Below are 12,222 nucleotides of genomic sequence, written 5' to 3' on the forward strand. Positions count from 1 at the left end.
AATCTATTTAACTTAACAAAGCAAAGGTTAAGGGGTGACTTGATCACTGTCTATAAAGATCTACACATAATTAAGCATAGGCTCTTCAGGGTAGCAGAGAACAGTCTAACAGTATCCAATGGCTGGAAATTGAAGCTAGACAAACAGACTGGAAATAAGTGGGGGTAATGGAGCTTGGGGTAATTTACCCAAGGTTGTGGTCAATTCTTCATCACTGACCATTTTAAAATCAAGACTGTATGTTTTTCTAAAAGCTCTAGGAATTTGGAGTGGGGAGTTCTCTGGTCTGTGTTAGACTAGATTATCACAATGGTCCCTTTGGGCCTTAGAATCTATGTATGAAAGATGAAGACATCTGTGGCCTGCACTATCTCTGTGGCTGGCTCACAGCCCCTCTCAGCTACTTATTTTGCCTGCCATTAAGACTTAAGATTGGATTTGGGTGCAAAGAAGCCCTGAGGCCCAGTGCGGGTGGTGTTATCCCCTCTAATAGCTGCTGTCTTTGCATTAGCTGCATTCTGGATGCAGGATGCCTCTTGTGGGCTGCTCTAGCCCTTCCCTAGCACGTAGTCAGTATTCTGTGGATGCTGGTCCATATACTATGAATAGAGACCAATTCCATGTGTGTGGTCATCCTTGTTCTTTCTTCCAGGCCCTCTCTTCTGTGGATTCAGTGATGATGATGTACCCATTCTTCTACAGACCCCAAAGCATGAAGCTCAAGGATGGATGGCAGCTTTACCCCCTCCAATATTTCTACGAACAAATTGCCTCAGAGGTGGGTATGGAGGGGCAGAAACCTTTTCGATGAGAGATCAATGGGGGGGGGAAGAGATCACTCCAGAAATGTCCTTCAAGATGGGATGGGGGATTGAGCCACTCCATACACAACACACAGGGCAAGGAGGGAGTGGATCATTTCACACATGGGGCATCACCCCACACGCAGGGCAGAGAACGTGTCAGATCCATGTGGATGTGATGGCTCATGGGGTGGGTAATGGCAGGAACATTGGTAAAGGGAGAGGTTCTTAGCAGGAAAGGGCTTTGGTCAGGATGCACATAAAGTATCTGAACACGGAGGATGGGCTGGGAAGTGGAGATGTGACATGGCATCTTTCCCTCCAGGTTGCTAGGCCAAAGCAGCCTGCATCTGTAGGAACTGAAAGTTATCGGCTCGTGCTATGGTGACCTATGGGCAGAGGTGAAAGTAAGCCAGTACGGTCCAGTACGGCGTACCGGTAAAAAAGTGCAGACTGTACAGTCTGGGCCGCTGATGCGGGGGGGAAGGGCTCCAGCAGTGATTTAAAGGGCCAGTGGCTCTGGCTGCTGTTGCCTACCCTGCCAGCGGCCGGAGCCCTGGGCGGTGCACGGCGGGCAGCACTGAAGGGTTGGTTGGGGGATTTTGGCCCAAGGCCCCACCCCTTCCAAGGGCCCAGAGCCGCCCCCCACCTTGCCCAGGACCCCAGCTGCCCTGCGTACCAGTAAGTCATTTCAGTTACTTTCACCCCTGCCTACGGGAGATGAATTGGTGGGTGTCACTCCAGCCCCAAATGGGACAGAGGTCCACATCACAGAACCCACCCTCCACAACTGGTCCCCTCGCTGACAGTCTTAGCAGAGAGGCCAAGGACTAGCTGGGCCTTGGAGATATCTGCTGTAGAGGTGGGCCCTCCAGGGTAGAGTCGAATATCCATCTGGGATAGAAGCCCCCAACCCCACCCTGTCCCCGTGGGGTGAAAGCTGTAGGAATCAGAGCCTGACACTTCTGTACTTCCCAGACAGGTGCTTGGAGGCTGAGCTGTGCTAACGGGGATTTCACCATCTGCTCCAGTTACCCACCGGCTGTAATTGTACCAGCCACAGTGGACGATAACATCTTGAAGAAGGCCGCCCGGTTCCGCCAGGGGGGACGATTCCCTGTCCTCAGCTACTATCACAAGAAGAACAGGACGGTGAGTCTGTTTCCCTTTCAATTTCTTGCTCCCCTCCCAGCTCTTCCTCTCAGAGGGTGAATAATGAGAGTGGGAAAGCTTCTGCAGATCAGCGCTTCCCCTGTCTATCTGCCACCAATAGCACTATAATCAGACGTGACCTCTCTGAGGATCCCAAAGCACGTCACCAACAAATTGAGCCACTTCTGGGGCGAGGCACTGCAGCTGTTGAACAGTTCACAGCAACACCGCCCAGCTGTTCAGTACAGGAAGTAACAAAGAACACGGTCTCCAGCAAACTGCAAGGGGAAATGAAAGAGCCAGAAGAGACCCATTGAATCCAAGCTGGAACTGAGCTAGGATTCTGACAGCAGCTGGGTTTGCCCTCCGAGCCAAGTACCAAACAAGCCAAAGCCTGCTTAGCTGAAGGCCTGCTGGCAACGGTGCACAAGGGGAGGAAAGACGTCCTCACTCCTCTGTCCTGCAGGTGATGCTCCGTAGCAGCCAGCCGCTGATAGGGCCCAACAGGAAGCGCTGCCAAGAGGACGAGGTGCTGCTCAGTGCCGCCCTGGATGGAGGGGGGCGCGGCTTCATAATCGATACCCGCTCAGCTCAGGCAGCCAAGCAGGCCCGGATGATGGGGGGCGGCACGGAGCCCACATCCTCCTATCCCCGCTGGAAGAGGCTGCACAGGCCACTGGAGAGGTAAGGGCAGCAGCTCTCCCGCCTGCCGTCTCACTAAGCCCCCGGCATGGAGGCTGGTGGCTTCACCTGCAGTGCATGGGGATCTGTGGCCGGGCTCTTACAGGGAGCGTCCTACATTGACATTAGACATTAACCCCCCTGCCCTTTTGTCTCCATTGGCACCGTAGTATTTGAGGCCGTGCTATGCCAAGGCCTGGCCCACTCATTACACTGGTGGTTACTGACCCAGCTATGCAAGTTCTGCAATGCCCCACCAACCCCAGGAACATTGGGACAGAGGCTCCAACCTCCCCTCCTTCTCAGATGTTGCAGACTTATTGAAGGAGCCGAGAAACCATCACACCCCCGCCCCCCTCCTGACGGCTTCCTCCTCCTCCTCTCAGGGGCCGCCCGCTCCAGGAGAGTTTCATTAAGCTGGTAGAAGCCTGCAACGACACTTCCCTCAGCATGGACCGCTGGCTGAGCAAGCTGGAGAGCTCCAAATGGCTGGCCCATGTCAAGGGGGCCCTGAGCACTGCCTGCCTGGCCGCCCAGTGCATGGAGAGGTGAGGGGGGGGGGGTGGAAGGGGCAGGCACTCAGCTGCTTTTGGGCCAGTGCGTTGCGCTGTATCACCTGCTGCCCCTGCAGACCGTTGCCAGTTCTTTCCCCCTGGAAAAGGTCTTTGTAAAGCAGATAAACAGGCTGCATGTGAGCTGGGGTTCCTGGGAGGTACCCGGCCTAGCCCCTGGAGCCCAACTGGGACCAAGGGACACCCAGTCTTGTTCCCAGTGTTGCCCCTGGCTCCCTATGCCTCAGCCCAGTCACATCTACCTTCTGGGCCTGTTTCCCCATCTGTGTTTAAAAAAATGTGCAGGAGGATTAATGATGGAAGGTACTGAGCGTTAGTTAAAGCTCCCCAGCTGACTGCAGAATAACCACAGCTGTCAGCATCCTGGTAGCCTTGATCCGCGCACAGCAACAGCCTGAGGCATCCGAGCTGTGATTCAAACACCGGTCCGGTCCCCTCCTCCCTCAGGCAGCCCCAGCAGGCTCTCTTCAGCCCTGGTGCCCTGTCACTCTCTCACTGATAGCAAGTTGGGACCCCACCACTCACTGGCCTGCAGGGGCCCAGGGCACTTTCCTTCTGGTGACTGCCACGCTGTGTTTGCCTTCAGGGAAGAGGCCTGCGTCCTGGTGCACGGAGCCGAGGGGACAGATACCACCCTGCTGGTGACGGCTCTGGTCCAGGTGATCCTTGACCCTGACTGCAGGACGCTGGCTGGGTTCCAGGGGCTGCTGGAGCGGGAGTGGATAGAGGTAACTCCCTCACGAACCCACCCCCGGGCCGAGGAGCACTTCCTGGAAGGGGGCTACCAACCCAAAGCAGCCTGGCCATAGCAGCTCTAGCCCACAATAGAGGGTAGAGCAGCCAGCCCAAATCTCATAGCAACACCGGCTTGCAGTTGGAGTGAAGGAATGATGCTCTGGCTCATTACACCAGACCCACACCAGCTCCCCCTCATCCCTGGTCCTCACCCAAGGGCCCCATTGTTCAGGGAACAGGCAGCTCCTTTGTGTAGGTCACCCCCCCTGGGGCTTGTGCCCACTCATTCCTGCCTCCCCTGCCCTGTCACTGATGGATTCCTTCGGCCCTTGGCTTTGCAGGCAGGACACCCGTTTCACTTCCGCTGCGCCCACTCCGCCTACTCCCACGCCCGACTCAAGCAGGAGGCTCCCATCTTCCTCCTCTTCCTCGACTGTGTCTGGCAGCTGGGGCGCCAGTTCCCCTTCTCCCTGCAGTTTAGCGAGCGCCTGCTGCTGGTGCTGTTCGAACACACGTACGCATCTTGCTATGGGACCTTTCTGTGCAACAGCGAGAAGGAAAGGTGAGTGCCCAGAGATCAGTGAAGGGACGGCTATCCGGAGAGCAGGGACAGTACTGATCAAAGGATCTGGGCCTGGGAGATAAGCTAGCAGGACTGTGCCTGCACCCCCCCCCCCCCAATCTAGTTTACAATCCCCTGGGGCTCATGGGGGCAGCCCCCACCCAACTGATAAGTGATCTCACATTGGTGCATTAGTGTTTTCACTGGGTAAGGTGGGGGAAGATTATCCCCCCTGCCCTCTTTCACCTCACCAATTACTGCTAAGTTGTCCTGCATGTGCCAGGGCTGAGATGAGCTGGCAGAAGGATCATTTGTCCGGCTTTGCAAGGCACGAGCATGAAGCAAATGGTGTGTGCCTTTCTCTTGAGCGAGCACTTATCACTTCCTTGCATGTTCTGCTCAGACCGGCCTTAGGAGACGACACACCTCTTAGGGCAGTGGTTCTCAGCCAGGGGTATGCATACCCCTGTGGGTAGACAAAGGTCTTCTAGGGGGTACTCTGCTCATCTAGATCAGTGTTTCTCAGTTGGGGGAGTACAACTTCCAGGGGGGTCATGGGACAAGTTTAGGGGGATCAAGTGCAGGGCCAGCAGTGGGTGGCCTTGAGGGCAACTGCCCAGAACCTCAGGCCCCAGGGAGCCCCACAAAGCTAAGCTACATGCCTCAGCCCCAGGCAGTAGGGCTCAGGCTTTAGCCAAGGCTCACAAGTGGAAAACAGGCACAAGTACAATATTTATATTCCCGTTGATTTCTTTTATAATGAAATGGTAAAAATGAGAGTCAGCAATAGGGTGCTAGTACTTCTGTATTTTGGTGTCAGATTTGGCAAGGAAGGAATTTTTCAGTGAGCTGAACCATGCGCTACCCAAGACAGATCAGACTCCTGAAAGGGGCACCGTATTCTGGAAAGGTGGAGAACCATTATGCAAGGGGATAGGCCAAAACTTCCACACCTTGCTGCCAGCAGCTAGGCACCTCAGCCCCGCATTAGGTGGTTGACTAGGAGTGGCATGATCTGCAGAGATCCAGAGCAGGCCCAGCGCCTGCTGCAGCCCCCAGAGATGGAGCAGCTCCCACCTTACCTGAGTTGGCTGGGGCCAAGCACATCCAAACCAAATTCCCACTGACAGCCCATCCCCCTCCCCCGTGCGTGCTTTGGTGTCTCCGTACCCGTGAAGGGATGGTATGAGCATATTCCCTCCTTGCTTCCACCGTTGGCTGGACAGCCACATGTGGCCCCAGCTGGAGCAAAGCCCAGCAGCACCAGCCGAGGTGGCTCCTCACCCAGTCTACAGCTCAGCCCCAGCGCTGGGTTTCTGCTACTCCCACAAAAGGGCTTTAGAGCTAAATTCACAATGCCCTGGCAGCTTCTGCTTCGCCAAGGAGCGGGAGCATCAACCCAGGCCCATGGCCAGAGCACGGCCCTAGCTCCGGGAGAGGTCATCCCTGTAGGCTGCCAGTACACTGCAGAACCCCAGGGAAAGGACTAAAATGCTGCTGGATGCTCATGCAGGCGCTTGTGTAAAGTGAAGGAGAAAACTCACTCCCTCTGGGCCTGGCTGAACCAACCCAGTGAGCGGAAGAAACACCTGAATCCCCTGTACACATACAACGCCCTGGTCATCTGGCCGTCCGTGGAGCCTCAGAGCCTGCAGCTCTGGCAGGGTAAGTGCTGCTCAGCCATTGGCCTTTAGCTAGCTACTCTTGAAATACAGGGGTCTCCAACCTAAACCCCACTGCAAGAACCCTGCATTCGATCAGCAGAAACCTTGACTGCTCCCCTCAGTCACTGCAGGGAAGAGCATCGAGCACAGGCTGGGGACAGCTGCTGCAGTTCCAGCGTCTTCCTGCAGGGCTGAGGGTAGGAGCTGGGGGCTACACATAGTAACACAAACGGAACGTGTCTGGCAGGTTTGTTCCTCCGGTGGATCCGATCCTCTCAATACTTAGAAGAGGCCTGGGCAGAAATCCAGCGACTAGTGACAAGCTGTGAAGATGCCCCAGAGGGGAGTGCAGGGTGCACTCTGTGCCACTCACAACCAGACGCTGCGTACCCACTGACAAGCGCAGGGACCACAAATGAAGGATGAACCAGAACATCAGTGGCTGCAACAGAACAGCTGATGGCTCAGGCTCAGCCACATCTCCCATCTACCACTCAGACTGCTCCAGAGGCAGCAAGGAGAGACGCTGCCTCTTAGGGAGTGGGGCTTTGTGCTGGTCACACAGGCCCTGTTGATGCCACATACAAATCTGGACAGCAGGCCAGGCTCTGAGCCGAACGTGCCAGGCGCACGGGGATCAGAGGACACATGGAGTGGACACGGACCCAACCTCGTGGCACAACGCTTTGAGTGGTTACAAAGTACAGACTGGGTTTGTTACAGTAAAATGGTCTCTACTCATGACATCTCCTCCTTTCGAGGGGGGAAACATTCAGGGCATGTCTACACTGCAATAAAAACCCCACACCACTTAGGCTCAGAGCCTGGGTCAGCTTACTAGGGGTAGCAGAGCTAAAAAAAGATATTTAGCATCAAAACCTTCCTAGTGCAAGAAGTAACTGTTCCATGAAGAAAGTCAGCTCAGTCTCACTTCCTGCACAAAGCAATGGGGTCATGTGCATTTGTCATCTGGACACATAGCAACCAGTAATTGTTTTCTGACTTGTTTATAGATTCAGTGATTCCGGATATTAGTGAAGGGGAGATGCGATTGGACAGTGATGGGTGGGTAAGAGATTTATCCAGGGAAACAGAGAGAACCAAGCTGAGTTTACCCACAGCCACTGCAAGGACTGATACACTTGTACTCATCTGGTTATAAAAGATTTATATTTATCATTTCCTCTTGCGTTTATTTTCCCACAGCCTTATAAATATCTCCAGCAGGGCAGGAAGTTAGTGTCCACAGCAGCAGGGTGCAAGCTGGCTCGTTCTTCCCTCCGGTCTCTCACCACTCAGACTACCATTCTGGGCTGGTTTCTCTTTTAGGCTCACACCCTCAGCATTCACTCCCAAGAGCTCCATGCTGCCACCCATTGGAACAGACTAACTTTAAGACTGGACAAAACTCCAGGAGAGGAGCCAATGGGGGGTTGGAAAAAAACACGTGGAAGGGGGGAAAAAATAAAATAAAGAGGGTGGGGGAAGAAACAGGAGCTGCTTCAAGCTTCAAATTCGAACTCAAAGTACTGTGGGTCGAAGTAATGGATGCGAACGTAACCATCTTCACCTCCACTGCTGTAACTGCATGGGGAGAGAAAGCCAGATGAACCCACTGCCCCGCACTGGAACCTCAAAAGTTTGAAGTCATTGACACCCCTTTATAAAACACAGTCTAGTAACCCCCACTTCATCTAGTAAAGGATTTTGATATGGGACAACGGTATAATCAGCGGAAGTAACCCAGTAAAGATTTTGGGTTAGCAGACCTCAGAGGGTCTCACTTGTATGAGGATGCGGGAGCCAAGAGCTAGTGAGTCTATGCCTAGGATGGATATTCGCAGAAAGCTATTACTGGCTATATAGGATCTGCAGGTAGAGAGAGAAGAGACCTATTGGAATCATCTGTCCCCTCTGCTAGGACAGGCTGGCTCCCATACTAAGATTACTATATTAGATCTTAACCAAGGGCCAATACTTCCAGAGAGGCTGGCCCTCCCCCTTCAGGGCAGGTAGGGTGTACTAGTTGAGATGTAGAGAACCCTAAGGCCAAGAGGAGGGGGACTGGTATTGGAACAGCAGGGATGGTGTACATCTGCATGAGGAGTCCATGATGCGACCAAACCGAGGGTGCTGCAGGTCAGAACTGAGGTCTATTCGCAGAGTTTAGCTGGGTGCTACAGGGAAGCAGGTGAGGCCTAACTGTACTGTAGAGGGAAAATGCATCTAGCACATGCCTGACCCTAGCCAGCATTTCAGTCAGCACCACCATTGGTTTTCAAAAGCCTGGGGAACCCCAGCGAGATCCCTACCTCTTTCCGTCAGGATGGAAAGCAACACTGTTTATTGGACCAAAATGACCCTTGATTCTCCCAAACTCTTCTTCAACACCCAGGTGGAAGAACCTAGGAACAAAGAAGAGGGTTTTGGTTATTTCAAGAGGCTCAGAGCTCCGGTTAGGTCAGAACAGAGTTTGGCCTGCATTTCACCCAAAGAGTAACTCTTCCATTCAATTGAGCATGAGCTTTCGTGAGCTACAGCTGGCTCATGCTCAAATAAATTGGTTAGTCTCTAAGGTGCCACAAGTACTCCTTTTCTTTTTGCGAATACAGACTAACACGGCTGTTCCTCTGAAATCTTCCATTCAAGTGACACTACTCCAGCTGTACCAGAAGAGGTGTCTTCAGGTTGCTACAAACACACCCAAATCTCCTTCTGCCTTAAAGGAACAAGACAGACCAACCTTGCCTCGAATTTGCCAATCCTGGTAGAGGTTGTGGTCACATCCATGGCTTCTTGTCCACCACCCAATACTACCTGCAAATAGGAAGAAGCCAAACACTCTCAGATGCTGCTCCAGTCACTCTCACCTGGTGGAAGCCAGGATCTAGAAACTCCGTATAGCAGCCAGAGCAAAGACTAGTGAGAAATTTGCTCCTATCCCAGCTGGTATCTGTGGCTGGAGCAGTACTATTAAAGAGCTCCCATGGGATTTCTTGCCACCCAGACACATTTGTTAAAAGGGGATCATTTAATAAGCCGTGAACAGGAGGCTTAGCACTCAGCAGCACAATGCAAGAGATGGTGTCAGTTTCTGGGCTCTTTGTGCACTAGAAGTGAGGTTGTCACCTGTCCAACGTTCAGTGTCTCAGTTCTGTGTGTTTTCATGTTACCTGTTTTATACACACACTTCCCAATCCAGCCAGAGGCATGGGAACCCTGCTCAGTTGGGATTTTCAAAGGCGCCTAAGGGAATTCAGCGCACAGCTCCCATTGGAATTCAGTGAGTGCTGGGTGCTCAAATCCTGTAGGCTTCTTCAAAACTCCCAGTCTCCATTCTCACACTGCACAGTCCAGTCCTACAATGCTTCTCTGCCCTTAGCATTCCCACCCGCTGCAGATGGATGGGTTGGTAGCAGGGGAGGGATATTACAGAAATGTTACAACTGACCTCTAGCTAGTACTGCCTGCCAGTGCTGTGATATCGGAGATGTTTTTACGCTATTGCCAGCATAAACAACACAGGACAGGACAGGCTCATCAGTGTCTCTGCTCCCCTGACAGGCTGAGATGGGGAGTGGTTCCCAGCTGCCTGGTTGCTGCTGCAAATTTCAGCACTCAGGAAGCCGAAATAATCTCCCTCCCCCCCCTCCACGTTGCCTGTGTCAGAAGCAACACCGGAGGGAATTATTTTAATTGAGAAGTGTCTTCTTTCAGTTTACACCTCCCCCTCCCTGGTATAGGGTGGTGGATAATGGAGCAGTCTGCCACAAATATGTGATCAGCACTTCCTGATCTCACCTAACATCTCAGAGGCGACATAAAGGGAATGTAATACTAGGATTTAGAGGGGTGACAGGGAAGAGGCTTTGGGATGCAATACTAAGACGCCATTAAACCCAAACCAGGGGTGCATACAGAGCGAAGATGATGAACGAATGAGCCATAAACCCTCCCACACTTCACGAGTGATGCATAGAAAAACAATGAAGAGTGCACTGTGGAGAACAGTCCTGCATTAATCCCTGAAGGATGGAGATGGCCCAATCATAGGAGCTAATTACAAGATTCCTACGATTTGAACACATGCCCCCACAGCCCCACTTGAAAGCCACCCAAAACCCATCTATGCCTTGCATCCACACCAATTCCCTCCCCACAAACTACACTCTAAAATCCTATCCTGTCACCCAAACTTTGATACTGTTCTAGAATCCCAGCCCCCTGGAACAACTTGGGGGCCAGGGGAAAGAAAGAAAGTCATCTATGACATGACCACAGTGAAACTAAATGATTCGTATCAGTTAGCTTACATGATCAAAGATGGGGGAAAGAGCTGCAGAGTTGACAGGCCGCTCGGTCCGGAACGATTTCTGATGCTCAAGTGTCGTGGAGTCAAACAGCTAGAAGGCAAGAGGCAAAGCTGATTATTCTGATGCTGAATGGGGGGAACAGCCGCTTACAAGCTCCCAATGCTGGGAGCATGGAGTGGAAAGCCAGCCCCCTCCTAAAGCCCTGGAGCTCTGCCTTGCCTCCACAGGTGCCAGGCAACTCCATCACCTCTGAAGCAGTTAGCGACAGGTTCCCAACTCTTGCAAAAGGGTGCCAAGGCCCAAACACATCTGAGCACACAACTGGGAAATACCAGCACATGGTGCCCCCTCTGCACCTTTGTGCCTGAGACAGCACACTTGAAATCACTGTATCATCTGTGCCTGTTCATCTGGCCAAGGTACGTCATCCCCCCCAGCCTCGTTACTGGGCTTGTCCCACTAAGCAGATGTCTACTTGGAGACAGAGAAAACTTGGCTCCATAGTTACCCGTAAGTTTCTAGGGAGAGGGAAATAGACATTCAAGGCAGGAATATCTTTTGCGTTTGCTCTCAGGCCCATCGATCAGTGGGGTCCACTGAGGTAGGGAAGGGAGGTCTCACCTTGGCCGAGTTGTCCTTGGAGGCAGTGATAAACATGGTCATGTCCCTGGAGGTCTGGATGTCATTGATCTGCTTGGTGTGCTCCTTGACATTCACAAGGACCTCCCCTGACTGGGGCATAAACGCAAGACAGAGTTAATGCTACCGAGCCATTGCTGAGAGAGGTGCAGACCAGCCCTCATGCACATGTTACACCTAGCATCCTCAGTGCATTATATGGTGGTCCTTTCTGGCCTTAAACTCTATGGCTCTAAACCACCACTCTGCAATGGTCTCCTCATCCATGTCTGGACTGCAGCCCAAACGGACATTCAGGGTAAGTCTACACTAGAAAGCTACATCTTTTTCACACCCCTGAGCAATGTGAGTTACATCAATTTAAGCAGTAGTTTAGACCAGCCCTCCATAGCCATGTACTTCAGCTGGCGGCCTTCTGGCTACACCAAGCAGCTACTGGTTTGACTTCTGGCTCAACACTCCTCCCTGTGGCCACTACAGGTATCTTGTGGCACCCACCCCCTCTGCCCTCAATTAAAGAGGAGGAGAGCACGGCTCCTCATGACAATAACCTTGGCACTGAACTGGTTCAGCTCTCCATTTTCGTGCCCCGCGATGATGAATTCACCAAGAGGGCCCCACACAGCGCTAGTGATTTTAGACTCATTGCATGGGATTTTCATGTAAGGCTCGTCGCTTTCTGCGGAGAGGAAGGGAAGAGTTAGACAAATGACTCATTTGCAGGTGATCCAAGTTTTCCCACAGTCCCCGTCTTCCATGCAGGTATTTGCTTGAATTCCTTACCAATCTGGCTGGGGTCACGAAGGTCAAAGAAGCTAACAAAACACTGATAACCCATCTGCTTATCTGTGGAGAACATGATGATGTTTCCTCCAAAGTCAAAGCCGCAGGTTCGCACAGCTGAGTTGGTCTTCACCAACGCAAGCTGCTTTCCTAGACACAGGACAAAACCGGTTAGATTGCACAGGATATCCTCACCCCTTACCATCGCCCCTCCCTTCTGCAGTGTGAATCATAGTGCTGAGCTGGCCAGTATGCAATGCTCAGATCAAGAGCAGGCTAGAGTCTGTACGAAGCACTTCTTAATTTTCCGAAGTGCTA

General features: G+C 52.6%; 2 protein-coding genes across 6 annotated transcripts in view; one reads left to right on the forward strand and one right to left on the reverse strand.

Annotated features, from left to right (window-relative positions):
* Positions 1 to 7,348, forward strand: part of LOC125624591 (myotubularin-related protein 9-like) — a 22,213-nt gene extending 14,865 nt beyond the window's left edge. For 3 of the 5 annotated variants that reach the window (XM_075121271.1, XM_075121274.1, XM_048825535.2), the window contains 8 exons: positions 653 to 778; positions 1,782 to 1,955; positions 2,422 to 2,639; positions 3,023 to 3,184; positions 3,795 to 3,936; positions 4,285 to 4,505; positions 6,019 to 6,170; positions 6,417 to 7,348. In XM_075121271.1, coding sequence (XP_074977372.1) covers positions 653 to 778; positions 1,782 to 1,955; positions 2,422 to 2,639; positions 3,023 to 3,184; positions 3,795 to 3,936; positions 4,285 to 4,505; positions 6,019 to 6,170; positions 6,417 to 6,595 — 1,374 coding nt within the window. In that variant the 3' untranslated portion in view covers positions 6,596 to 7,348. Of the gene's footprint in view, positions 1 to 652; positions 779 to 1,781; positions 1,956 to 2,421; positions 2,640 to 3,022; positions 3,185 to 3,794; positions 3,937 to 4,284; positions 4,510 to 6,018; positions 6,171 to 6,416 lie in introns of those variants that run through there. The other 2 variants (XM_075121273.1, XM_075121275.1) reach the window with 2 other exon arrangements.
* Positions 7,323 to 12,222, reverse strand: part of EIF3I (eukaryotic translation initiation factor 3 subunit I) — a 9,376-nt gene continuing 4,476 nt past the window's right edge. Inside the window, exons 5-11 of the mRNA XM_048825540.2 lie at positions 11,905 to 12,054; positions 11,673 to 11,800; positions 11,104 to 11,214; positions 10,483 to 10,572; positions 8,913 to 8,986; positions 8,482 to 8,574; positions 7,323 to 7,753 (exon numbers count right to left, since the gene is read on the reverse strand). Of these exons, the coding sequence (XP_048681497.1) occupies positions 7,672 to 7,753; positions 8,482 to 8,574; positions 8,913 to 8,986; positions 10,483 to 10,572; positions 11,104 to 11,214; positions 11,673 to 11,800; positions 11,905 to 12,054 (728 nt within the window). The 3' untranslated portion in view covers positions 7,323 to 7,671. The remainder of the gene's footprint in view (positions 7,754 to 8,481; positions 8,575 to 8,912; positions 8,987 to 10,482; positions 10,573 to 11,103; positions 11,215 to 11,672; positions 11,801 to 11,904; positions 12,055 to 12,222) is intronic.

The sequence above is a fragment of the Caretta caretta genome, chromosome 19, assembly GCF_965140235.1.
Source record: "Caretta caretta isolate rCarCar2 chromosome 19, rCarCar1.hap1, whole genome shotgun sequence".
Classification (NCBI taxonomy): domain Eukaryota; kingdom Metazoa; phylum Chordata; order Testudines; family Cheloniidae; genus Caretta; species Caretta caretta.